The sequence below is a fragment of the Lutra lutra genome, chromosome 13 (assembly GCF_902655055.1).
Source record: "Lutra lutra chromosome 13, mLutLut1.2, whole genome shotgun sequence".
Taxonomy (NCBI): Eukaryota; Metazoa; Chordata; class Mammalia; order Carnivora; family Mustelidae; genus Lutra; species Lutra lutra.
In genome coordinates this window covers 65,619,873-65,645,445 of record NC_062290.1, presented here as the reverse complement: position 1 = coordinate 65,645,445, position 25,573 = coordinate 65,619,873, and the positions used below count along the sequence as shown (strand labels likewise).

At 39.0% G+C, this 25,573-nt stretch overlaps 1 protein-coding gene across 4 annotated transcripts in view; it reads left to right on the top strand.

Moving 5' to 3' along the window:
* GRIN3A (glutamate ionotropic receptor NMDA type subunit 3A) overlaps positions 1 to 25,573 on the top strand; it is a 154,993-nt gene that overhangs the window by 21,439 nt on the left and 107,981 nt on the right. For all 4 annotated transcript variants that reach the window (XM_047700176.1, XM_047700177.1, XM_047700174.1 and 1 more), the window contains exon 2: positions 24,136 to 24,740. In XM_047700176.1, the coding sequence (XP_047556132.1) occupies positions 24,136 to 24,740 (605 nt within the window). The remainder of the gene's footprint in view (positions 1 to 24,135; positions 24,741 to 25,573) is intronic.

The following is a 25,573-nucleotide window of genomic DNA, read 5'->3' as shown; positions in this document are numbered from 1 at the left end:
AAATCTACTCTGTTGCTTTTTGATGATATGAACCAGTGGCTCTTAATCAATTCCTTGACCTAGGGAGCCTTTACAAAATTCACACTTAGGCTCTATCCTAGCTCTCCTGGCTCAAGGGGAATGTGGAAATGGGAATGTAAAAAAAAAAAAAAAAAAAAAAAAAAAAAAAAAAAAAAAAAAAATTCCCAGGTGTCTCAACCAACCCATTTGGTTGAGAATCACTTATCTGAACCAATAAAAAGAACACCACCATCATACCACTACCACACCACACAACATACATACATACACACACACACACACACACACACAAACACACACACATAGGCAGAGGAAGGAAATGATTGAATGTCATTCTGACTACCTCAAGAAGGAGGACCCATACGGGAGAGGAGCCATGGTGACTCTTTAATTGAACTAAGGGGGTAGAAGGAAAGATACTATTGTCAGTATAGGAATTAAGAGCTAGAGGACCCAGATTACCTGACTTGAATCCCACTCTACTACTTACATTAGCTAAATGCAACTCGGCAAATCACTTACCCTGTCTATGCTTTAGTTTCCTCATCTATGAGACAGGGATGATAGAATCTGTTCCACTGAATTTTTAAAAAGAATAAATGAAATAACCTATTGAAACTGTTAAGAAAGGCCTGATACACGGGCTCTCTGCTCAGCAGGGAGCCTGCTTCCCTCTCTCTCTCTGCCTGCCTCTCCGTCTACTTGTGATCTCTCTCTGTCAAATAAATAAATAAAATCTTAAAAAAAAAAAAAGAAAGGCCTGATACATATGAAATGTTCAAAAAATATTAGCTACTGCTATTTTCAGATACAATATTTTGTATTTTTTCTCGTTCTGCCAGTTTGCAGTTTGTGCAACATCCCTGATTGTTAATAGGACTTTTTAGAGTTGTAAGTTTATGTATTTTTATGTCTCATTTGATAGTTTAGTGGAAAGTTGAGGAATGCTGCATTAGATCAGTTTGTACATTTTATTGGAATTTTATGAGTAAGTTCTAGAATGGTTATCCATCACTGTGGGTTTAGCTTGAACAGAGATTCAGTCATTTCATTTCTGTCCATGCCTTCATGCCATTTCCCACTGGCTGCCTTGTCTACCTCATTTCTTCTTCCACCTGGTTCTCTGACTTTATAGCAGTAACCTGGTCTGAAACAGGACAAGCTAGTGACATTCAGGAAGAACGTCATTCTGTGTGGTTCAAAAGGACCCCGTGGATGCTGGTCACTTGGAGGGAAGTTTAGCTCAAAACCAAGATCTTTCAAAGCTGCCCAGGTGATTAAATAAACTGTCATAGATATTGAGTGTATCAGTGAAGGCTGCTGAGGACATAGAAACCACACCAATTATTTAAAGAATGACATCTTAAGATAATGGTACGAAGTTGTTAGGTAGCTGGAAGTGTAAGAAGAAAACTCCCTGGTATGAAGATAGCAAATCCTGGAAGCAGTTACTTTCCTGGAGCTGAGGACAAAAGGAAGAGGCTGCAAATAATGACATTTAGAAGCTTAGAGGAAGAGCTTGTGGAGCTGAAACTCAGGTATTTGAGGAAAGTAGTGCTGTTCAGCTGATGATGGTAGCTCTGAGTTCTGAGGAGGGATCCTGAGGGTCTCAGGTCCAGACTGTAAACTGGCTAGTTGGTGTTGATATCTCTGAAGTTGTAGGATAAAGTGGTTCTGCAAGTGTTAGAAAGGCTGCCTTAGATTTAATCTGCCCTGGGAAGGAACCGCTGAAGGGATGCAAACCCACTGCTGGGTGATGCTTATAGAAACTGGAAGCAGACATAAAACCCACCGGAAGCGAAGAGAAGACAAGAAGCAATTCCCTACTCTTCCTCCCACCTTGCAGCTTCCGTCTGGTTGCCTCTGTTGGCAGAGCCTACCAGGATCCTCCTGGCAAAGCAGAATGTGACGTGTACTATAGTACTAGCGCTTGCATCCCAAAGCACAGAGGGGAAGAGCCAAGAGGCAACAGCCATATCCACACAGTGAGTCACTCTAAGTATCAAAGAAATAGTAGTGTAGATTGCTAGCACTCATTGCACTATGACTGTGTGCTAGGCACAATGCATTTTCATATTTAATTCTTACTAAATCTTCTCAGGTTAATATTTTTTACTACATATTATTGGTGAAGAGATTAGGAGTTATTTGGTTAAGGTCACTTACTTAAGGACCTCACTTGCTCAAGGTCACTCAACTACAAAAAGAGGTAGTAGCTAGGAGTCACGTTCACTCTTTGTGGCTCCAAAGTGTCTATGTAGCTCTGCCTTCTATCGTGTCCAGCATTGATGCTATGATTTCTTCTAACTTGGAGATGTGTTTGTGAGTAATTAATGTCTGTTTGCTCACCATTGTTTGATTTTGTTTTATTCTCAATAAAATTATTATTTCACAACATTTAACTTATTATGTTAGGCATTTGTGCCTAACTGCTGAGAGCTGTGGAGACTGGGCAATTTTCCAGTTCATCTGAACTAAACAGATAGTTGAATCAGACAATACGAAGTTTAGGAAAATATATTAATGTGAATTATTTGCTTTGGCCATGTACTTTGTCTTTCAGATTATCTGGAATAACGCCTGGTTGCCAATTGACTTTATGCCTTGTAATGTCACTGTAATTGTTTGGCAAAATTCCTCCCTTGGATATCTCATTACCAGAGGTTGACTGTCCTAAGTAGCCTCTCCATTAGAAAAGCAACTTGGGTAAACTGATTATACATTTTTGCCATAAATAGAAATCTCTAGGTTATAATATGGGTCTGTGGAATAGAGTAGAAATTGGAAAGAATTACCCTATTCCAGATCTCTAAACTAGTAGAGATCTCTCTTTAGATAATAAATTGCTGCTCTTGAGAATAGACATAGGACATCCGTCACCTTCAAACATTAATATATCCACTAATGTCTGCAAAAGATTACTAATATTTGCACATACTTTGGCATTCTCCATGCAACAATAAGTGAATGTTTATCTTAATTGGTATTTCTGTTTGAGGCTCAGAGACATAAGAGAATTCTCTGACATAGAGAATTTCGTTGGAATGCAATACCACTATTATCTGTTACTCAAGATGTTTTGATAGTTGAGATTTAGATCCTTAACTGTGTTAGCTCCCTAGTTTCCACTCACCCACCCCTTCTTTGCCCAGGCTGCCAGTTATCATTTACCTATAAATACTTAACCAGTTTTGGGGCGCCTGGGTGGCTCAGTGGGTTAAAGCCTCTGCCTTCAGCTCAGGTCATGATCCCAGCGTCCTGGGATCGAGCCCCACATCAGGCTCTCTGCTCTGCAGGGAGCCTGCCTCCTCCTCTCTCTCTCTCTCTCTCTCTCTCTCTCTCTCTCTCTCTCTGCCTGCCTCTCTGCCTACTTGTGATCTCTGTCTGTCAAATAAATAAATAAAATCATCAAAAAAAAAAAAATACCCAGTTTTTAAAGACTGGGCTGATACTGCCAGTACTTCAGACCTCTTTATAGCTCTTCTTCTGGCCTCCCAAATACTGGGATTCACTCAGAATTTTCTAAAACAAAGGACTTCCATGAAAAAACGGTTCAGAAGAATAATAGAAAGATTGTATATAGAATAAGTTTAGGTTTGGGATATCCAAATAACACTTTCTGAAAGGCTCTTTCTTTATACCATCATACTGAGAGAGTATAGAAACACCATTTCTGTATTTTCTAACAGACTCTGTCATAACCAAAAGAGGAATAAGTCCAGTGTGAATTTAAGGTAGAGTGTCTCATTCCCTTTAGGTTTTGGGTACAGGGCATGGGCCTTTTTGGTATGTGTATAATAAAGCAATCACTCTCCTTTGATGAGGATCTTACAATTTACAAAGTAACTTCAGTTCACATAAGCTATGTACACATAACTCCCTCCAACAACTCTAGGAGGAAGGTGTTACTCCCCCAAATTCCAAACGAAGTTATAAAGAAACTGAGCCTCAGGTAGACTATTTTACCCAGCAAGTATTAAAATGAAATTTGCTGATTTTAAGTGCAGTGCTCTATCCTCTAAGTCACTGTGGATTCAGAGAGTCTGGTTTGGAAAGCTTTGTAGTGAATGTATGAGCTGGTATGGCACCAACTTCAAAACCCAAAGGTCCTGACTCCTCTCTTGAGACTTTAATCCCCAGGCTCTGCTGCCTCAACAAAAACAGGGGTATTCCACCAAAGATCTCACAAGCAGAAATCTTATGAAATCTATTTCAATAAATGATGTATTCTTCAAAACTGCCTTTAAATTACCCCTTTGGCATCTTAAAACATTATCATTCTGAAGATGCAGAGATGGATAAATAATCTTATTTTTTTCTGGAAAAGATTTGTTTGAATTTTCTGAGACCTATTTGACCTTGAGTACATATTAACATTTTTATCATTAGCTTCCCTTATTCATGTCCAACTTCTAGAAATTTTAAGCACCCCATCGTCTCAGGAAAAATCAGTTTCAAAACAGAAAAAAGTACTTAGAGAATGGAAATAAAGGTTATGGCTGGGAAAATCGGAACATGCAGTTAAAAGAGAAGGTCCATTGCCAAGGTCATTGGAGCATTTTGGAATTGCCTGTGTGTTATGGTCATTTTGAATCTTTTTCAAAGGTTTATGAAAACATTTACAACAGTTACAATTCTAATCCTGAGCTTTTGACTATTATGCGGGATTCATAAAATATGTCCTATGACATATTCATATGTTGGGGATTTACTGCAAAATTTTATGTGAAAGTCTGCAAAGTTACTTTGAGGACTTTTAATAAACATCTGGGAGACATTAGTGTAGACCTTATAATTTTCGAGCTGGATGCCCAGTCATCTGGTATAAAAATGTCAGGCTAGCCATAGAAATGCATAAGACAAATCATTATCCCATTATTTCTAAAGATTTATGCCTTAATCAGATGATAAATTTAATTCTTGATCTCTAAATCAAAATGACTTGTTCATTATTAATTATAATTATATAAATGGAACCCTATCATGGTAGGTATCATATAGGTAATTCCTAGGCCATGTTAATGTCCATGACCTTGAGCTCATTGTGGGTATAACCCACAGTACCTTGTCTCTTCTTTCATACAGGGCATTCTTTTCACACACCGTGGCTTAGCATTACTAGCACATAGTTCCCCAGTGTCAATGGAGCAAAATATGCTTTAATTGGTTCTATCTGTAAGGTCATCTCAAAAACCACATTGTCTTGTTGGAAAAGATATTTAGAAGACACATGATGCCAGTCTCCCCCACCCCTGGACAAACCCATTGCCCATAATAAGTAATGTTAAATCTCTGAAAATCATGAAATTAACTACTCAAGTCCTCAAATGTGGTTGCATTAGTCACTTTGTGATCTATTGAATACTCTTAGCACTTTACCAGTGACATGGCCTCAGGACCCTTTAGAATGTGAAATATTTTACCCTCCTCAGCTAACTCATTTTATACTCTTCATCCAAATGGTAGATTTGTTCTCATTCCCTTTTTATCTAAATCTCTTACATAATGAGTACCTCTAAGCACCACCCCCACTCCAACCTTAGCATTGATGAACTCCCTCTTTTCTTCACCTGATACTCAGCAAGATACAACAGGTTAACTTTAAGGGGAAAGTCTTGCCAAAGAACTATCAAAAGAGAAGTGAGCCGCTTCTGACTTCATGCTCCCTTCTACTGTCCTTCTGTGCAGAAACATTACATGTGAAGAATAGCAGAACATTACCCTGCCTGGAGGTACCTAGCTTTCCAAGAGGGGAGTAAAAGTTCACTGTCTACTAATCCCAAATCCTTAGGATAGATCATCTGCCAGAGTTAAGAATGAAAACAGTTGCACTGCTATTATCTTAAAACTGTAGGCATATTGTGCAGTGTTCATAATGTTTCTGTTAGTACCGGGAGCAATTGTAAAAATCTAAAACAAAAACGTGCTTACTTAAACTAGAGAGAAAAGTATATTAATAATGAGTCTATGCTTAAAATACTATAAGCCCCATCTATATCCCTATCTTATATGAGGAGCTACCAACCTGGAATATTTTATTTTATTTTTAAGATTTTATTTATATATTTGACAGAGATCACAAGTAGGCACAAAGGCAGGCAGAGAGAGAGAGAGAGAGAGAGAGGAGGAAGCAGGTTCCCTGCTGAGCAGAGAGCCTGATGCGGGGCTCGATCCCAGGACGCTGGGAACATGATCTGAGCCGAGGGCAGAGGCTTTAACCCACTGAGCCACCCAGGCGCCCCACCTGGAATATTTTAAAACACATATGAAGAAGGCATCACAAGGGCAACCAAAAGGGAGGCCTCCCTGCTGTGTCAAAGATATGCAGGATCAAACAATAAACTAGCCATAAAGAAGACCAGTCAAGTGGGTGTATATGGGATTTGCATTAAATGCTATTGTTTAACCTTATTAGACATAAATAATTATTGGTGATAATAAATTAAGCCAGCCAGTGTATCCCCAGTTCAGTTCATTAACTATTACCATAGATAGAGAAGTAGAGATTTCTGCTGATGTAGCTACAACCCTGGGCCTACTTATGGACTATTGTGCATGATGCTACACTCCGTAAGACAAAATATACTGTTGGGAAATTTTGCTCTGCACTTTTTTTTTTTTTTAAAGATTTTATTTATTTATTTGACAGAGAGAGATCACAAGTAGACAGAAAGGCAGGCAGAGAGAGAGAGAGAGGGAAGCAGGCTCCCTGCTGAGCAGAGAGCCCGATGCGGGACTCGATCCCAGGACCCCGAGATCATGACCTGAGCCGAAGGCAGCGGCTTAACCCACTGAGCCACCCAGGCACCCCTGCTCTGCACTTTTAACATACTGTTTCCACAGTTGACATTTCAACATCATGATTGTTTGCTCTCCTGGGAGATACTGGCATCTTTTGCAAATTTCAGTGGTTGTTGAATAATTGCTGTTGAGATGTTTCTTGCTTCTCATTGGCTGACTTAGTCTCACCACCTCATTACAAGTCTGTGATTTCTTTCCTGAAATCTGTAAGTTTCATCTGCAAGTGAACAACAAAAACAAAAACAAAAAAAGGCGATCAATCCTCTTGGACGTGAGAGACTATAAAATTTGGTCATTTGGCAACATATTCATTCTCGTTCTTTCTCTTGGTCTCCCTGTGTGCAGCGTTCTACATTTTTAGGTAAGTGCTGGGGTGAAGAATGAAATCTGTGTCCAAAGAACAAATTGACACTTCCTGGCCTATCTGGGAATGGAATGAGCTGTTGCTTAAAAAGAACCTATGATGACCTCCTCTGGCAGCACATTGAAGTGTTCTGCCACATGGACAGTGAGGAGTGTTTTCCTAATGACCTGCATTAAAAGGAGAGGCTCCATTTCCCTGAAATGGTTTACTATATAATGTGTCACAAATTAAATGCAATAATGTCAGTCCTTCCAGCTCCCTGATTGCATAATCTGATTATGTTGTTCTTAAATAATTCCTCTCCAAACTATAGCTTTATCTACAAGTGGCTAGAATGGGTCACGAAAGAACCACAGGTAATCTTGTTTACTTCTTAGGGTTATTACTGAAGGCATCACATTCATCCTGAATTCACATTCATCCTGAGACAGACCATGGCAACTCAGGGAGTTTTTACACGCATCTGACCCATTTTCATTTGTTCTGACTTTGCATTATGTTAATCAACTGTAGCGATTGATTATTTTGCAGGAAGTGGAAAGGTCAGAAGGATGAATTAACTACCAAATCATCAATGAGGACCCTCTGTATTTCTTTGAAAAGAAGGTTCTAGTAGTATTAGGTAGGGCAGAACTAAGTTGGGGGAAATGAAATAGAACTTAATTAAATTCTTCCCATCTGAATTTTAACACCTTTTCTGTAAGAAAATCTTGCCTGATTCTCCTTACTAGGTCTTTCTGGAATATACTCTCTATACCCTTTACTTTAGGTTCACAGAACTTATAATTACAAATTTACTTGGAATGAATCTCACCTCTCATTTTTCTTTTTTTTTCAACAAGTCTCACCAGGCAGTGAAATGTGGTATTTGAAAGGATGGCTTCTAGAGGCTCATTTTTAATTCCATCTTGGCTTCTTACTAGTTTTGTGACCTTAGTTTTATCCTCTGTAAAATGGGCACATTAGTAGTTCCTACATCATAGAATTGTTGTAATGAATTCATTGAATGAATTAATCATTGTAAAACACTTAGAACACTACCTGGCACACAGTGAACATTCATCCGATAAGTGTTACCTAGTATCATTCTTTATTTTATTAATGTTCTATTTTATTAATATCTGCCTCCCCCCTAAACTCTAAGCTATGTGAAGACAGAAGAAGACACGTCTGTTTTGTTCATTCCCATTACATTCCCAATATATGTTACAGTGCCTGGCATATACAGCAATTCAGCAAATGTTTTCTATATAAAATATATCTAAAATATATTGCCTAGAAACATGAGATACTCTGGAAGTGAATATGAAGTCAAATACCAAAGGATTAAATTTTGCCTCTCTAAGCATTATATTAATGTATTGAATGAATGAGCCCTATTCTATCAGAAAATACTGTATGAGAATATCTTAGGAAATATGATTTGATCCGCAGATATCCAATTTTGCAGTAAAGAGCCATGCCATGATGAATTTTTTCAAATACTCTCTATAGTGTATCATCTTTTTAGGACAAGAGCAAAGCAGCAAGCTGTTTGAATACAATGATGGTTATTTCTAATGCTCAGTAAATATAGTCACTTGGCATTAGTATGCTCCTTTTAAAGAAAGCCCTTTGCCTGTGTTTACACAAGAGAGAAAACTAGATATACAACCACAAAGGAGGTACATGTTAAGATAAAGAAATATGGAGAAATTTAGAGACCAAGATAGAAATCAAGACAGAGACAAGGATGAAGGTGGAAATGGAGGCAAAGAGAACACCAGATGGGCTTGGATGGAGACAGAGGTAGCCAAGAAAGACAAATTTCTATAGGTCAAGTGTCCCAAACTAATTCTATAGGGACAATTTCTGGGATATGTCATATCAGTCAAAAAAATGAGCTTTTGGAAGTTTTTAGAGGAAAGATAAGTTTTAATTTGTAATATAGAAGATCTCTTGAGTCAGTGTCAGTCAACCAACAGATGCCATTAAATAGTATTCTAGGCCTTGTGGATGTAGTGTCTGGGCCCTCCAAAAACTTTCAGCTTTACAGTGAGAGAGTGTTAAACAGACCCATCAACAAATAAGTAAGTTCATTTCCATTACTGACCAGTGCTCAAGAAGATGATGATGTATTCCATGAAGGTGATGGGTTTGATGGTGGGTGGTTCATCAGGGAGGATGCTAATTGTGAAATAGAAATTCCAGAAATAAACTGGGAAGAAATCAGAGAGGGAGACAAACCAGGAGACACTCTGGACTCTGGGGAAACAAACTGAGGGTCACAGAAGGGAGGGGGCTGAAGGGATGGGGTAACGGGGTGAAGGATATTAAGGAGGGCATGTGATGAGTGCTGGGTGTTACATGCGATTAATGAATCGTTGAACACTACATCAAAAACTAATGATGTACTATATGCTGGCTAACTGAACATAAAAAAAAAAGAAAGAAAAAGAAAAGGCCTGGAAATTTGAGCTGAGACCTGAATGTTGAGAAGGAATCAGCCATCTGGGGAACTGTTCTCATTTTGCATAAAAAAGCAGCAAGAATTGTGCTTGAATTCGGTTGTCCAAGATTCCTGCGCCCCCCCCCCTTCCTCCGGGGCCATGTATATCTGTGTCTCTGAATTCAAGTAAATAGTACCCTGATTACTTGCTTTTTTATGCTAAATGCTGAGATATTTTTCATTTGTGCATAGTAATGATAGGTGTGTTCTTTTTAAGTCTCAAAATCCTGATAAAACTTCTGTCATCTTCCTTTACCTGTCCTCTTCTTTCTCTTAACATAGTCTTCTTTATTTACTGTCCTTTCCATGTGCTTTGTTAGAATACCATTCTTGGTTGGTCACTGGGATTCCACAGTTATTTCTCTGGTGCTGTTATTGTACTTCGCTTGAAATAACAGATGAGCATCTGAACGGTTGTCTCAACATTGATACCTCCATATATTCAATTATGTTTTAAATGCATTGGTGTGGAACATTTAAACAAAGTTGACTATGAATAATTTATAAAGCACAATAAATATTTTCCCACAGCCGTCTTTAGCATAAAGGAAATGAATGACACTGAGTTTGCACATGTCATGATTCAGTTGTATTTCTAAACAGTGCCTCGGGCACGATGCAGTTGAGCAATTCTGTCAATCTTCTCAGCATTCAGGTGTCACTTTCTTGATTGACATCAGAGAATCTTTGTGTCAACTGGAAGAAAATTTTATGGGAAAGCAGATAATAATTACTCTTGCCTCTAGAGAGAAACCCTATTAGTAAATAGGAAGGTAAATGACTCATCAAAAATAGACCCACATCTCAGCTAAAGGTCAGACTTCTCTGTCTAAACTACACATCACCATTTGTTCACTCAAGCAGCAAATCTTCGCCGTGTGTCTCTTCTTTTCTGGGCACTGTTACTCGGGATTTTACTTTAAAACACAATATATCTGGCCCCCAGATGGTCCAGGGAAGGAGATGAGCGAAGGAGTAATGACTGTGCTATGTTATAAATGGTTGGGGGATCCTCAGAGTGTGGAAGGGCAGCAGATAAAAGGGAGGGAGTAATACAACTCAGGGGTGAGGCAAGTCAGCTGTGTGTAACTGGCGGGAAGCTGTCTGGAAGTCTGTGGGGCCAAAAGAGAGGTAAAGAATGTTCTAGGCAGAGAAAGTGACCTACCCATGCATGTGGAGGTGACACAGCCGGGGGACTAGCAGAAGTCCACGTTTGGGCAGACAGCTTCCAAGATGAAAGGAAACTGATATATTTAGGCAGTTGAATAAACAGGACAAGATGCCACTACTTCTGTGCTTTAGGGAGATAAGTGTGAGGGCTAGAGTACGTAGAGATGTCACGGGCTGCTCTGATGTCCTGTGTAATCTGGAAAGGCAGGCAAGAGGTAAAATAACAGGGTTCTCCAGGACACAGAAAGGGGAGAGAATCATCAACATTGTGAATTTAGCATTTCGAGTGCTGGTCTGTATTATAAAGACAGTTATCAATCCCCCCCCCCCTTTTTTTTTTCTGGAAATGATAAAGACCTCTCAAGGTCCCAGTTTTCTTTTTGGGTCTGTGCTCCATGACTGACTTAAAAAACATAGTGATGGTCTTTGGAGGTTCTTCCCATTTTAAAGCCTAAAAGCTTTTGGCAAGAGTTTCAAAGAAAATAATGCCAACAGAGGCTAAAAAAGTTAACAGAATGACTGTATAAGGACAGTTAATAGTTCCAGAAAGACATAATTCCAGGCCTTATACAGTAAATCAGATGGAAACCCAGAAAACTCATTGTATTTGGTTTGATTCTTTTTAGCACTAAATATATTAGTAATTAATTATTCTGTGCTCTCAGAATATGATGTAATTATATATGTTTGTCACAGTGGGGAAGAAAAATTACTGAATGCATGAATCAATGCACTCTTTCTACCTCTCCTATAAAGGACAATTATTTGTGGCTTAAGGAGTACAGAGAGATTAGAGTGTGCAAGTTTGGGCTGAGCCCAAATTTTTCCTTTAAAATTCAGGAGATAAAATTTAACACAAGCAGATACTAATAAATATTAAAATGCAGTCATATTCAATAAAGATCATTAGGAAGACAGACCACCTCAAAAAACAAAACAAACAAAAAAAAAACTAGGAACCTTCCTAACTTGAGTAATGCTTTTACATCGTTCTTACTCTTTAATTCATAGCCTTCCTTAAATGGTACAAGAGTTTGTGTTAGGTGAACGTGAAGGTGAACTTCCAAACCAAATGATAAAATCATAAGTACACTAATTGGCTTTTGGTAGATCATTTAAACTTAATCATTCTGCCCTATCTGATTATTACTGGGCTTGAATGGATACAGGCAATGATTTGACAAGCGAGTTCACAACAGGGCAGCTGCAATCCAAATCTTAAATTTGGTAACTAGCCAACTAGGTCTTTTTTCATTTCATATTCAGTGACGACACTCACACGGACCCTCCTGGAAAAACATAGACCTGTTCGTTCAGGATTCATTGTCCTAGACCTGAGGTCACCTCAACTGCTTAAAGAGCCTCTGAGTCTGATCACTAATTCATGAGAAAGAACTTCCTCTGTGACTAGAGACGTTAAGAACTAAATTCAACATTTCCAGTGCCTTCTTACTGTGAGCCAGGATTTGAAAGGTAAAAGAATTAATTATGCTAATGCCTAGTAATGCAAATGAAATAAAATGTCATTGCAGCAAAGCTTAATCATAATTAGTGGATCACAAGTTTTGAAATAAGGTGCTAAAATGGAAATTTACTGAGATACTGTTTAATGGCATACTAATACTCTTAATGGTGTTAAACTGGTCAATGTCAGGTAGCAAGCAATGAATGTGAGTCTATACAAATTTTTTAATTTCCAAATGAAATAAGAAGCTTTTATGCAATTAAACTGACTTTATAATTATGAACTTAATCTAGGGTGCTAAATCAGCATATATATATATATATATATATATATATATATATATATGCCATATTACATCACAATTAGCTGAACCATGGTTTAAATGTACAAAACCTGTACTTGTATCAGTAAAAAAAAAAAAAAAAAAATGGCTCAAGGAATTGAGAAAAAAGCTTATGTCAACTGTGGTGTCAGTCCTAGAGGGTATTTAAAAATAGAAATAATCAGCATTTAGCTGAGTTTTCATTCTCACTGTAATAAAGCAAATTAGCATGTGACATAAGCCATCTCTTAATAATAGTTTCAAGCCGCATTGACATAAAGTAATCAAATTTCCATAGGAAATTTAACTTGCATGCTAGACAGTTTAATTATCTGGTGCACATTTCAATAGTTCCCATTATAAGAAAATATGCCAGAGTTTGTCACCGAGAGTGTCTATAACAATAGTTTGAACACTTCGATAAATTTTAATTATCTTATAAATCATCTGCCTGCTGATACATACAAATGTGTATATTCATTCAAATATTACTTCATTTGACCAAGACCTGGGTGGTGAATTAGTAACTAAAATCACTCTTAAACTAAAAACTTTATTCCAGAAGTTCTTAAAATGTAACCGGTAATCTCGTCTTCTTGTAATATGAACATTAAAAAATGGGCATAGAATTTGACCATTAAATCTAGCTTTAATATCCTACTCCAAAATGCCTCCTTTACCTCTCTGTAGGTTATTGATCCTGCCATCCCTTCTGTCCAGAAAATAGATATGCAAATGGATTGTGTCATCTTTTTTTATAGTGTTCCACAGAGTGCTTCGTACAGCACCTTTACAGGCATAACATCACATGGTGTCCCATGCCCTGAAGTAGCTGGTGGGCTCTTGGTAATTTTTCTCTCGTCACAGTTGAAGAAATGGAAACCACAATCCCCACAGACCAGTCCTGATCTCAAAAGCAGTCCACAGCCTCCTCAGTACTGCTGAAGCTGATCCATTTTGCTTATAGGATGGTCTTGATGTTTGTTACTCTTATTTCAGACAAAATTGTGACATGAGAGTTAGGCTCTTTTTCGAGGTCAAAGTATCTTAAAGGGAGGGAAGGGATCCAAGAAGTTGGTGAAGGTAGGCACACTGACACAATGAGAAAGGATGGGGAAAGCCTGACACCATGGCAGGAAAGTGAGAAAATACGCTTTCTAAAGAGGCTCAAGAGTTCCAGCATCGCCAGAAGCTCGGCTCCCGGAGTTCAGTCAGCAGGGACACCTGCTGGCTCCATGGCCCAGCGGTCAGGTACAAAAAGACTACTGCAGACATCAAAATTCTGTGAGTCATCAGGGAAGAATCAACTGTGTCAGCCCAAGGAAGTGTACTGGTTTTATTCATAACACTAAGAATAATAATAATAATAATAATAATAATAATAATGATAACAAGGAGCCTGATATTTACCAAGTATTTACTACACATTAGGCAGGTGATACAGCCTCCCTAATCATCTTACTCTCCTTCCATCAAGCCTCCTCTTCCCTCCCATTCACCCATGGTCTCTTGACCTCCACCTGAAGACTTAGACTTGCACCAGTGTCCAGGGCTTGTCCAAAATGTAAGCAAGAACATTGTGATGATATTTGCCTCATAATCTAAAACTCAAAAAACCAAATCACCATTCCTTTTAGTCTGGCTTAAACTTTGGGTCCTGTTTCTTGTCGCTGGGCACCTGCTTTAGTTCTAAACTATCAGTTTGTGTCCTGGTGGTGATGATAGTACCGTATAGACTTTAAAATCCATGAAAGAAAAGACAGTATTGGTCCTACTACTGTAGTCTCAGTAATTAGCATCCAATGACGGGCATAAAATAGGTGCTCAAAATACGTATTCAACTCTTCATTAAATCAACCAAATGGACCACCAGTCTAGCCCTTATACTTAGATTCTCTTGGTGTAACATTCCTAATCTCGGCAACAGCAGAATTATTATAAACTACCACTTACTGTTTACCATTTGCTGATGCTTTATATATATTGTTATTTAATCCTTACACACATTTTTGCAAGGTAGGTATTTTCATGGCACAGAAAAGGAATATGAAGCTCCATGAGGCTAAATGATTTTCACAAAGTCTGTTACACACAACTGGTAAAAGAACTACAGTTCAAACAGAGATCTGAGATACTCCACGTAGAGCTACCATGTTCTCCTCTGGACTTTCCTGGGAATTGCCATGACTTTCTGAACCCCAGACTAAGTTTTGGACCTTCTTGCTTGCTGATAGTCTTTCCTGCTATCACATGCCTCCCTGTCCTTGGTTCACCCTTTCCTGTGTTGGAACATTTTGCCTGAGCTGACTGCTCTCCTAAGCACCACATAACTATGTGTCTTCAATAGTCATATCCTTGTGATCATGACAGTTTTAAGCGCCAGAGGTTGCAGCTGGGTGGGATATATCTAAGTATGAGTGGTATGGGAGAGCAGGGCTCAGAGAGTGAGTGGCAGCCAAAGGCTTTAAAGACTATAAAGGGTGAGGTGAGAGAAACAAATTATAGCCATCTAGAACAAGAGGCAGAAATGAGGTGGAACATGGATGAACATATTGGGGATCAGTAATTCAATGGAAATCTAATGAGAAAAATATGTGATCACAAGCAGAGTGTGGATTAACTTGAGTAATCACCACAAACTAGTTAACTTGCTTTGCTCCTGACTTCCCTTTTTGGAAATCAGCCTGGAATGAAGAAGGACTGAGTTGATTCAAAGGGTAGAGCATGCATGCTTCCAGTGTTCTCCTGCCTGAAGACACGCATTGCTCTAACCATGGCCTGGCATGTCATAGGCTCTCAACACGTTTTGTTGGATGAATAAATCAGCCAGTTGTTTTTGAAGACAACGTTATGCATGCCAACATTTCCTCCTAAAACCAGGTTGGTCTACCAGTGTCCTCTCTATTCCAGAAGGTGAATTCCAGTCTTCTCCATATCGCTGTAGTAAAATAGACTACACCCAGCCTGACTGGCAATATTATGCCAGCTGCACCGTGCATCTGTATTTCTGCCTTCCAAAGCGTTCATTGTGCTCTACTACTTGGTTATGTTTTGTTTTATATATCACTCAAAAATCTTGAGGGATATGCCCTAAGATCTTTGCTGACACCACCATACATTGTGGTGGAACGCCATTACAGATTAGAGTTTCAACCATGAAATTCAGTAAAATCTAAATGAAAAGTTTAAGTGCGCCTTTCCAAACTTTCTTCTTCTACCAAGTACAAAATGTATGTCATTCATTATACAACTGGCTTTCTTTGTTCAGTTGCTGTTAATGAAGAAATACAAGTCTTGTCATTTTACAAGAGTTGCTACAAATGGAAGGACGAGTGAGGAAAACTGCTTGGAAGCCAGGTGCCTGCTGGACAGCAGGCTCACTCCCTCCCCAGGGCCCAGGAACCAGCCACAGGGAGCACATCATGCTAACCCATGCCATGACACATTAAAAGTGACTGGATTTCATGAGCCTTTAGGATTACTTGCAAATAATCGGAACTACAAATATTAAGTCTGTAAAAGTCCCCACTCTACCTCACGTGTTCTTATCAAGTGAAAGGAATGGTTTAGAGTACTAGCCAAAAGCACAGGCTTTCAAGTCCTACAAAGCTGGATTTTTGGATCCAGGCTCTTATTTCTTAGTAGCCGTGCAACCTTGGAAAAACAATTTTTTTTTCAGTTTTTGTCATTTATTTAAAAATTTCATAAAAATTTAAAAAATTCAGTTTTTGTCATTTATTTAAAACTAATCATTGTTGTCGCCTCATGAGGCCAATGTGAGGATAAAATAAGACAATATGCATAAAGTACCAGGGCCATTGGTAGATATTAGCTCTTCATTTATATTATTATTCTTAGATTGCAATTTCTGGGCATGGACTCTGCCTTCTGTTTGCCTGAATCCCTAATGCAATGGTTAAAAAAAAAACAAAAACAAAACAGTTCATTTATTTAAAAGCCTGGGCTGTTAAAGGAATAAGCTTTAATTTTTAGGAAAAAAAAGCCTTCTGTGTAATATAGGTCAAATGAGGTGTGAGATAATGAGAAGCCACAAACCTGCAGCCTCCTTGGCTAAGGAGAAGTGATAGCAGGGGAGAGCACGAGTTCTGAGCCCCTCGAACACTTTCAGTAATCAGCAGACTCATGAAAGGGAAGGAATTTCATCTCTGTTAAAAGTAGTGGAAATATTATACTCATTTGAGCTTTCTGAGCTTTTGGCCTAGAAGGCAAAACTAAATGGTTTGCTTGCCCAGGAAAGAGCTGAGAGAATTTCATTTCTTTCTTCAGTCTCCAAGCAAACCTGGGTTCACTGCCTCCTTTCTTCTGTCAGGGAACGTCTCAAAGCATCTGGCAAGCTCTTGACTGCAGCCAGTCCTGTTTCTGAAACTTTTACTGATCCAGAAAATAGCTGAATCTGTGCTCTTGGGAAAAACAAAGATTGATGGGGGATTTCCAGCAGTTGGCGCCAAAAATTCCTTAATTGTGAAGTGACGCTAGAATCAGTACCAAAGAGAGAAGGGGTTTGGGTTTGTTTGTTTGTTTTTTTATCTTTTTGTGTATGGAGGTGGAGACAGTGGGAGACAGATATCTGCAGTGAACATAGTGTCTCCCAAATAAATAGCTTCCCCCAGCCTGAGACAGAGTTGCTGTTTTCCTGTTAGGGAGCTGGTATAATTGGTATTAGTAAAAGACACGTATTGCAGGGACTGTTGTGTGAAAATAAATAAAAAAAGAACAATAACAAAAAAAAAATACATTGCAGTCACCTTAAAAGCACTTTTTTTTAAAAGATTTTATTTATTTATTTGACAGAGATCACAAGTAGGCAGAGAGGCAGGCAGAGAGAGAGAGGAGGAAGCAGGCTCCCCGCTGAGCAGAGAGTCCGATGCGGGGCTCGGTCCCAGAACCCTGAGATCATGACCTGAACTGAAGGCAGAGGCTTTAACCCACTGAGCCACCCAGGGGCCCCAAAAGCACTTCTAACACAATGACTTAACTCTAAGCAAATTGTAAGAGCTGCCTAGCTTCCTAGGCCTTCCCTGTGCGCTGGGCACTTCCCAGGCATTATGATGTTCTCACGTTTAATTCTCACAATGAATCTGTAAGGAAGGAGGTAGCATTAGCCCCGTTTTAGAGATAAGGAATTTTTGACTCAGAGACACTAAGTGACTTGTAGAAGGTCACTCAGCTTGTAAATGATGGAGCCAGAATTTAAGAGATTACCAGGATTACTGTCCCTAGCCATTCTGCTTACTACCCCAGAAAATAAGAGACAAGCTCAGTTGACTGAAGAAGACTGTGGCCAAGCCAGCATGGAGTGTTTGGGACTTAAGGAAACATTTGCAGACACTACAGAAGTTGAGAGTGAAGCATCAGAGAATACAGAAGGTGGTGGTGGTTCCAACCATTACCTGGGACTAGAAATATAGTATCTAGTTGAAAGAGAATGGATGGTCAGAATGAGACCACAATATTCATTAAATGTGTATGTTTTTGTGAATGGTTACATACGTTTACCTATATGTAGTACTTAGTCGTTTTATATACATTTTCTATTTTTGCGAAAGTCCCAACTGCAAGTGCTTGTCTAGTACAAATATTTGCATCCACCTTCCATACTAATCATAAGTATTAAACTTTCCCTGGCACCCTCTTCCCCCTTTCCTACTCTTACCACACCCTGTTAGTTTCATTTACAGTAATTTTTATAATTTATAATTAGTGTTTCTTTGCATACCTGTGTATTGTCTAGCTCTCACTCCCCTTACAGGCAATGGGAAATTTCTACCAGAGGCATGGCTTACAGTAGAAGCCTAAAGTATTTTTCTTGATTGAATGAGTGCTCAGTTGAGGATTCTATTTCCTGACTGGTAAATTTCCTTCATAGTTGGTGAACATTAGCTCTTTGTCTGTCAAATTTGTTGCATGTATTCTCGTTTCTCATGTTCCCTTTGTTTTTTATTGTTGTTTATGATAGGTGTTTAATCTAGAAATAAGGTATATTGTAATATTCAGTTTAATGTATTTCTCTTCATCGTGATTTCTGAAACATTTGTACCTATTAGGTCTTTTTTTTTTTTTTAAGATTTTATTTATTTATTTGGCAGAGAGAGACACAGTGAGAGAGGGAACACAGGCTGGGGGAGTGGGAGAGGGAGAAGCAGGCTTCATGCTGAGCAGGGAGCCCAGTGCAGGCCAATCCCCAGGACCCTGGGATCATGACCTGAGCTGAAGGCAGATGCTTAACAACTGAGCCACCCAGGTGCCCCTTTATCAGGTCTATCTTTTAATGATTTGCTGTTATACTTTTAACTCTTAAATGATCTGGAATTAATTTTTAACATATGGTGGAATTGGGAATTTAAATGAAATTATTTTCACAAACGATTATTTTCTCAACCCCTAATTTCATGTGTATTTCTTCCATATTCCTTTATGATTTGCAACATATGATATATCAATATAGTCTATTAAATCAGTGTACTTCTTTACATACATTAACATATCTGTTCTATTCATTTACCTGTTAATCCTTTTGCTACTACTTCCTTGTTTTAATTATTGTTTTATAAAAATTGGGTTTTCTGATGTATTCTACTATCTCTTCAGACAAGGCCCCCCTATCATTTTTCCGTTTCCAAATTCTCTTACCATTCTTGCCTGACTTGATTTTCTGTGGAATTTTAATATTTTACTAGTTATCAATCCAGTGTGATCATAGCAGGTGAAGCAATCTTTCCTTGCACCACTGACTGATCCTCCGACACTGGCAACTTCATTGCCATCCTGGCAGCTCCTCTCTCCCTCCAGCTCTGCACTTGACTTGTTGAGATTCCATGCACGCATTTCAGCATGACCATTCTTGCCCTATACTTTTTGGAATTTTAGCCTCCGAACCAGTGTAGGAGCAGATTATGATGGGACTCAAACCTTACACATCAGTGGAGCAGAGCAGCATGTCGTCTTAGGTAGAAATAAAGATTAAGTTCAACATGTAGGAAAATTATTTGAAAGCCCCTTACATTATCTATTTAGTTTGGCATGTATGGTTTTTGTGTACAGAAAACTATGCAATAATACACATATATTATAATACATAATAATACATATAACATGTCATATATTACACTCATTTAGGGGAGACTTAATGGTATATTTTCTCTCTCCCTACATCCCTCTACTGAGTCTGTTTATTTTAATTTATGTAAATTGAATCCACTTATGAGGCAGTTTTACTCTGCATGGTTGAGAGATGTCTCCTGATTCTTAGGTTATTTCGTTATTGAATCTCTGATTTAGGCGGTAGCAAAATTTATTTATTATTTATTATTTATTTATTTATTTAATTTTTTTAAAGATTTTATTTATTTATTTGACAGAGATCACAGGTAGACAGAGAGGCGGGCGGGGGTGGGAAGCAGGCTCCCTGCTGAGCCGGGAGCTTGATGCAGGACCTGGAGATCATGACCTGAGCCAAAGGCATGACCTAAGCCAAACCCACTGAGCCACCCAAGCGACCCCAAAATTTATTTTTTTTAAATTATATCTCTCAGGCCATGGATTTGCTCTTTTGCAAACAGCAAACTGTATGTAAGACGTAGATTTTGATTCTCAGTTTGGTGTTATGAATCCTGTTCAAGTTTTGCCCCAGATTTGTATGGAATTTTTACTATTAGGCTTGAATTTCAGTGTTCCAAGTTTTCATATATTTGTGTATGTGTGTGCGTGTGTGTGTGCACATGTGCACACCTGTGCTTTTATTATTATATGGAGAGAAACTGGAATATGCTGCATCTGAGGCTACTAGATAAATACAATATCACTAGATGCTTCGAAACTATTATTTAATATTTGTTTGAAGAATGATGTTAAAGGATAAATCTGTTAAAGGATTAACTTCAACTGGAATTTCTTAATAAAATTGCTTATAGGGATGACTGTAATTATATGGATTAATAATTATCCCTGACAGGGGAGGGAAGGTTGTCCTTCATGTCACTCTAATGCCAAATGCAGTTGTTTCTGCCTGGTGCTAAATGATCAAAATAATTAGCTAATTTCACTTCCCTATTTAGCAAGAGGAGAATATTTTCATCCCTGCTTCCTTGCTCCTCACATACCAATTTATTCCGCCCCCTGAACAAGTTTATGGGTGACCCTTTCTTCTAACTAGAGGCAAAATATTGGGTCTTGAAGCTCTGTTGGAATTGTCCTTGTTAGTCTTTCAGTGCAGAGATTATGATCCCAGCTAGGACTTGAGGTAAGCAAAAGAAAACTGTGTTTGACAAATACCGTCTCTGATTAACTAAGAGCCATGTGAAAAGAGATGGCTGAGATATGGTCTTTAACCTAAGGAAACTTCCAGTCTAGCATGAAAGATAAACACTTAATCGAATAGCTACATTATGAAGAGTTCTGTATTAGAGGAATGACCAAAATGAGACCATGACACAGTCGTGAGATGATTAATTCTGCTTGGTCAGGAGTCAGAGGAACAATCAAATCAACAAAAACCCAGTTCACCATTACAGGAACTCAAGAGGGCAAAAATATTGTGAGAAAAAAAGATCAGCAGTTCTGTCAACTGTACTTCAATTTTTAAAAAAAAAATTTTAAAGGTTAACAGCAGCAGAAACTAACATGAGTTAGTTTCGGGAAATCTGCATGACGAGCTGAGTTTTGGAGGATAAATACAAGCATCCCAGAGATGTTGAGAGTGTAACATACCCCATTTGTGTAGGTATAAAAATGCTCACTCTGCTACAAGAAAAATAAATTGTCCACTATGACTCATCTTGGTGTATATATGTTTGAAGTTGGAGGTGAAGTTAAAGACTAGGAATGGCCTCCTAAGCCATACTAGTGATTCTGAAATTTGTTCTATGGGTGACTCAGAGGTTAGGGTGCAGAAGAATGGCATGCTCATATTTATGTTTTAGAAGGAAAGCTGGCAACAGAGTAGGAAGCTGAGGCCAAGAAGATAGTTGGGAATAATTTGTTCCTGCCAGCTAAATGTAGAGCTTGCCCTCCATTCCTTTTTGCTTCTGGAAGAGGGTTAAAGCAGAGGAGGAAATAGAAAGGAAGAAAAAGCTAAAAGAGGACAAGAACGTTCTGGAGGCATTTATATTGATCAGTTGTAAGAGTGAAGAAGGGAAGCTTCCATTCCTCTCACCTCAAGATCACTTGTATGGCATCTCGGGCCTAGAAACCAGGAACTGCCTACTAACACCTTTTTTTGCCTCTTACATCTGATCTTGTCATTAAATTTTAATTAAAAAAAAAACAAAAACAACTTTTCCTCATTTCATTCCTCATGACAAATGCTGACTTGCAGTTTAAACACAGCACCGAATCAAGATCCTTATTTTCCCTCTTCCTGTTGAATGCTGCCTGGAGATGATTCTCCAAAAGTTCTGCTTTTATCATTATAAACCCTGCTCAGAAGCTTAATTTGAAGGACAAAAGTTCTCAGGATAAATTTTAAAACTCCATCCTTCACAGGCGCCTGGTTGGCTCTGACGGTTAGGTTAAGTAACTGCCTTTGGCTGGGTTCATGATCTCAGAATCTTGGGATCCAGTCCCGCATTGGGCTCCCTGCTCATGGGGAGCCTGCTTCTCCCTCTCCCTGCTGCTCTCTCTCCCTGCTGGTGTGTGGGCTCTCTTTCTAATAAATTAATAAAATCTTTAAAAACAAAAACAAAAATGTCCAGCCTTCCTACCAGCATGATGGCTCTCATTTACTGTGGCCTTTTGCCATAGTCTTTCTCCCATAAATCCCTTCTGAATCTTCACTCCTTAATCTGCTCTTATTAAAATTCATTTGGTCCTTCGTAGAATTAAAAGTTCAGCTCAAATCCTATTTCTCGTTACACATTTTTAGGTGAGTAATGGGAGGCCACACTTACCTTATGTAAAGCACTTGAAACTTTATTTAGAAAGCCTTCTTCATTTCTCTACATATATTATTTGTCTGAATGGAAGTTCTCAAAAATATCTGATAGCCTAGTTTCCAGTGGGAACATGTTTCGTTCAATTCAGCCAGTATTTATTGTGCTCCTAATATGTGGAAGGTATCATGCTAAACATTCTCAGGATGCCAGTGTTAAGGGATAAGTAAGTCAAATGTCTGCTCTCAGAAAGAACAGCTAACAAATTTATTAATTGGAGAGTTGTTTCTACTTGACCTGCATGATTAATGATTTGTGACTTTTCAAATAAGAAATGATAATAAGAAAAAGTACTCTTCCTTCATTGATTTGGTGAATTCCATAAGTAGATGAAATTGTGATGGAAGTTCCATAAATGTGTTTAAATGGCACACATTTCACATTTCACAGCAAAAATCCCTTCTCAACAGACACAAATACAATCAAGCCTTCAGTACTGAACTATACACTTTATCCTACTGTATATATTGCTAATTAGAACATAGGTCTTCGGGACACCTGGGTGGCTCAGTGGGTTAAAGCCCCTGCCTTCGGCTCAGGTCATGATCCCAGGGTCCTGGGATCAAGCCCCACATCGGGCTCTCTGCTCAGCGGGGAGCCTGCTTCCTCCTCTCTCTCTGCCTGCCTCTCTGCCTACTTGTGATCTCTGTCAAATAAATAAATAAAATATTTTAAAAAAAGAAAAAAGAACATAGGTCTTCATCCATTCGGGCTGTTATAACAAAATATCACAGACTGGGTGGCTTATAAACAACAGAAATTGATTTCTCACAGTTGTAGAAGTTGGAAGTCAGAGATCAGGGTGCCAGTTTAATTGAGTAAGGGCTCCCTGCTGGGTCACAGCCTGCCAACTTCTCACTCAGTACTCACGCAATAGTAGGGGCTGGCTCTAGGGCATTGATCTCATTCATGAGGATTCTGCCCTCATGACTTGTCACTTCCCAAAGGCCTCACCTCCTTCTGCCATCATATTGAGCATTAGGATTTCAGCATGCATTTTGGGGAAACAGAAACATTCAGATAGTAGCGCCACGTATATTTAAAATGCCTTCCTCAGAGGCTAAAAGTTTAGGAAACTGATGTATCCATTTTCCACACCATCCTTATATAAGTGCCTGCGCTGTTTTAGACTTCTCTGCTATTCATTTTAAAGGAAAGCAAACATAATTTATTTTAATTATTTTACCTGAGAGGAGAATTTAACAAATGAGTTACTACCAGCCATAGTTAGAAATAGAATATATGAAGGGGACAAGCTATAAGGAGGTAGACAAGCCTGATAAAAATTTAAGACCAGCTGGGTCAGCCCTGACATTTACACCAAACCCATTTGCCCTCTGGTACTCTTAGTAAGGAAAATCAGTTGTAAGGATTCAGTAATCCCATTAGATAGGAAATACAGTTTTCCAGATGATGGGAATTTTATCCCAGAGGGATTTGAATATTTACAGGGAAAAATGAAGGATTAAGTAAGGCTCAGAAGAAAGCAGACATACCCTATGTTACCATCTTTGGCCAATGCTTTCTAATTCTTCTTTTTCATATCTTTAAATACAGAATCCCCTTCACCTACAACTGAGTTTAGAAAATTCATTAAGTTCTGATGCTGATGTCACTGTCTCAATCCTGACCATGAACAACTGGTACAATTTTAGCTTGTTGCTGTGCCAGGAAGACTGGAACATCACCGACTTCCTCCTCCTTACCCAGAAAAATTCCAAGTTTCACCTTGGGTCTATCATCAACATCACCACCAACCTCTCCTCCACCGACGACCTCTTAAGCTTCCTGCAGGTCCAGCTTGAGAGTATTAAGAACAGTACGCCCACCATGGTGATGTTTGGCTGTGACATGGAGAGTATCCGGCGGATTTTCGAAATTACCACCCAGTTTGGAGTAACCCCCACTGAGCTTCACTGGGTGCTGGGGGATTCCCAGAACGTCGAGGAACTGAGGACAGAAGGTTTGCCCCTCGGGCTCATTGCTCATGGAAAAACAACTCAGTCCATCTTCGAGTACTATGTACAGGATGCCATGGAACTGGTCGCAAGAGCTGTAGCCACGGCCACCATGATCCAGCCAGAACTCGCGCTTATCCCCAGCACCATGAACTGCATGGAGGTGGAAACCACAAATCTCACTTCAGGACAATATTTATCAAGGTAAGATGCAAGGCCTGTGTTATATCCCCACTCACACGGTTTTGACTCGAAGCAAAATTTCCCTCTCTCTCCCCTTTGCAGAAATCTTGACTTTGAGTAGCTTTCGGCTCTAATAATATTATAATATAGAGGCTTTTGGTTACATAAGCGAGTATTTCATGATCTGTCATCTGGAATTTGATCTACAGATTTGAAAGCGCATGGTGTGTCATAGGGAACACACAGTCCTGCTTTTAAACCCTGGCTTAGCCCCTTAGGAGCTATTTGTTCTTGGCAAGTTGTTCAAAAACTCTGACCCTCAGTTTTCTAATTAATAAGCTAGGATTACATTGAATAGCTTGATAGATGATAATTAAGATACCATGAAATTATATATGAAAAGTACCTAAGACCGTGCTCTGGCTTCATAGTAGATACACAACAAATGTTTCTCTCCCTGCCCACTCTTATATCAACGGACTTAGACAAATCTTTCAAAATCTATACAGAGAAAAAAATTAGTTGAGCAAGAAATGGATTTTTCTCTCTCCTCCTAGGCCATGATGCTTAAAGCATTATAAAGTCATAGTGGAAGACATACACCCTGGAGTTAGACTCTCTGAGCTTGAATTTTAGCTGTGCCATTTACTGCTTGTGTAACTTGGTCAAGTTACTTAACTTCTCTGAGCCTTATTTCCTGTGTCCTCTATCCATTTATGTAAAAAGGACATAACAAGGGGCGCCTGTGTGGCTCAGTGGGTGAAAGCCTCTGCTTTCAGCTCAGGTCATGATCCCAGAGTCCTGGGATCGAGCCCCGCATCGGGCTCTCTGCTCAGCGGGGAGCCTGCTTCCTC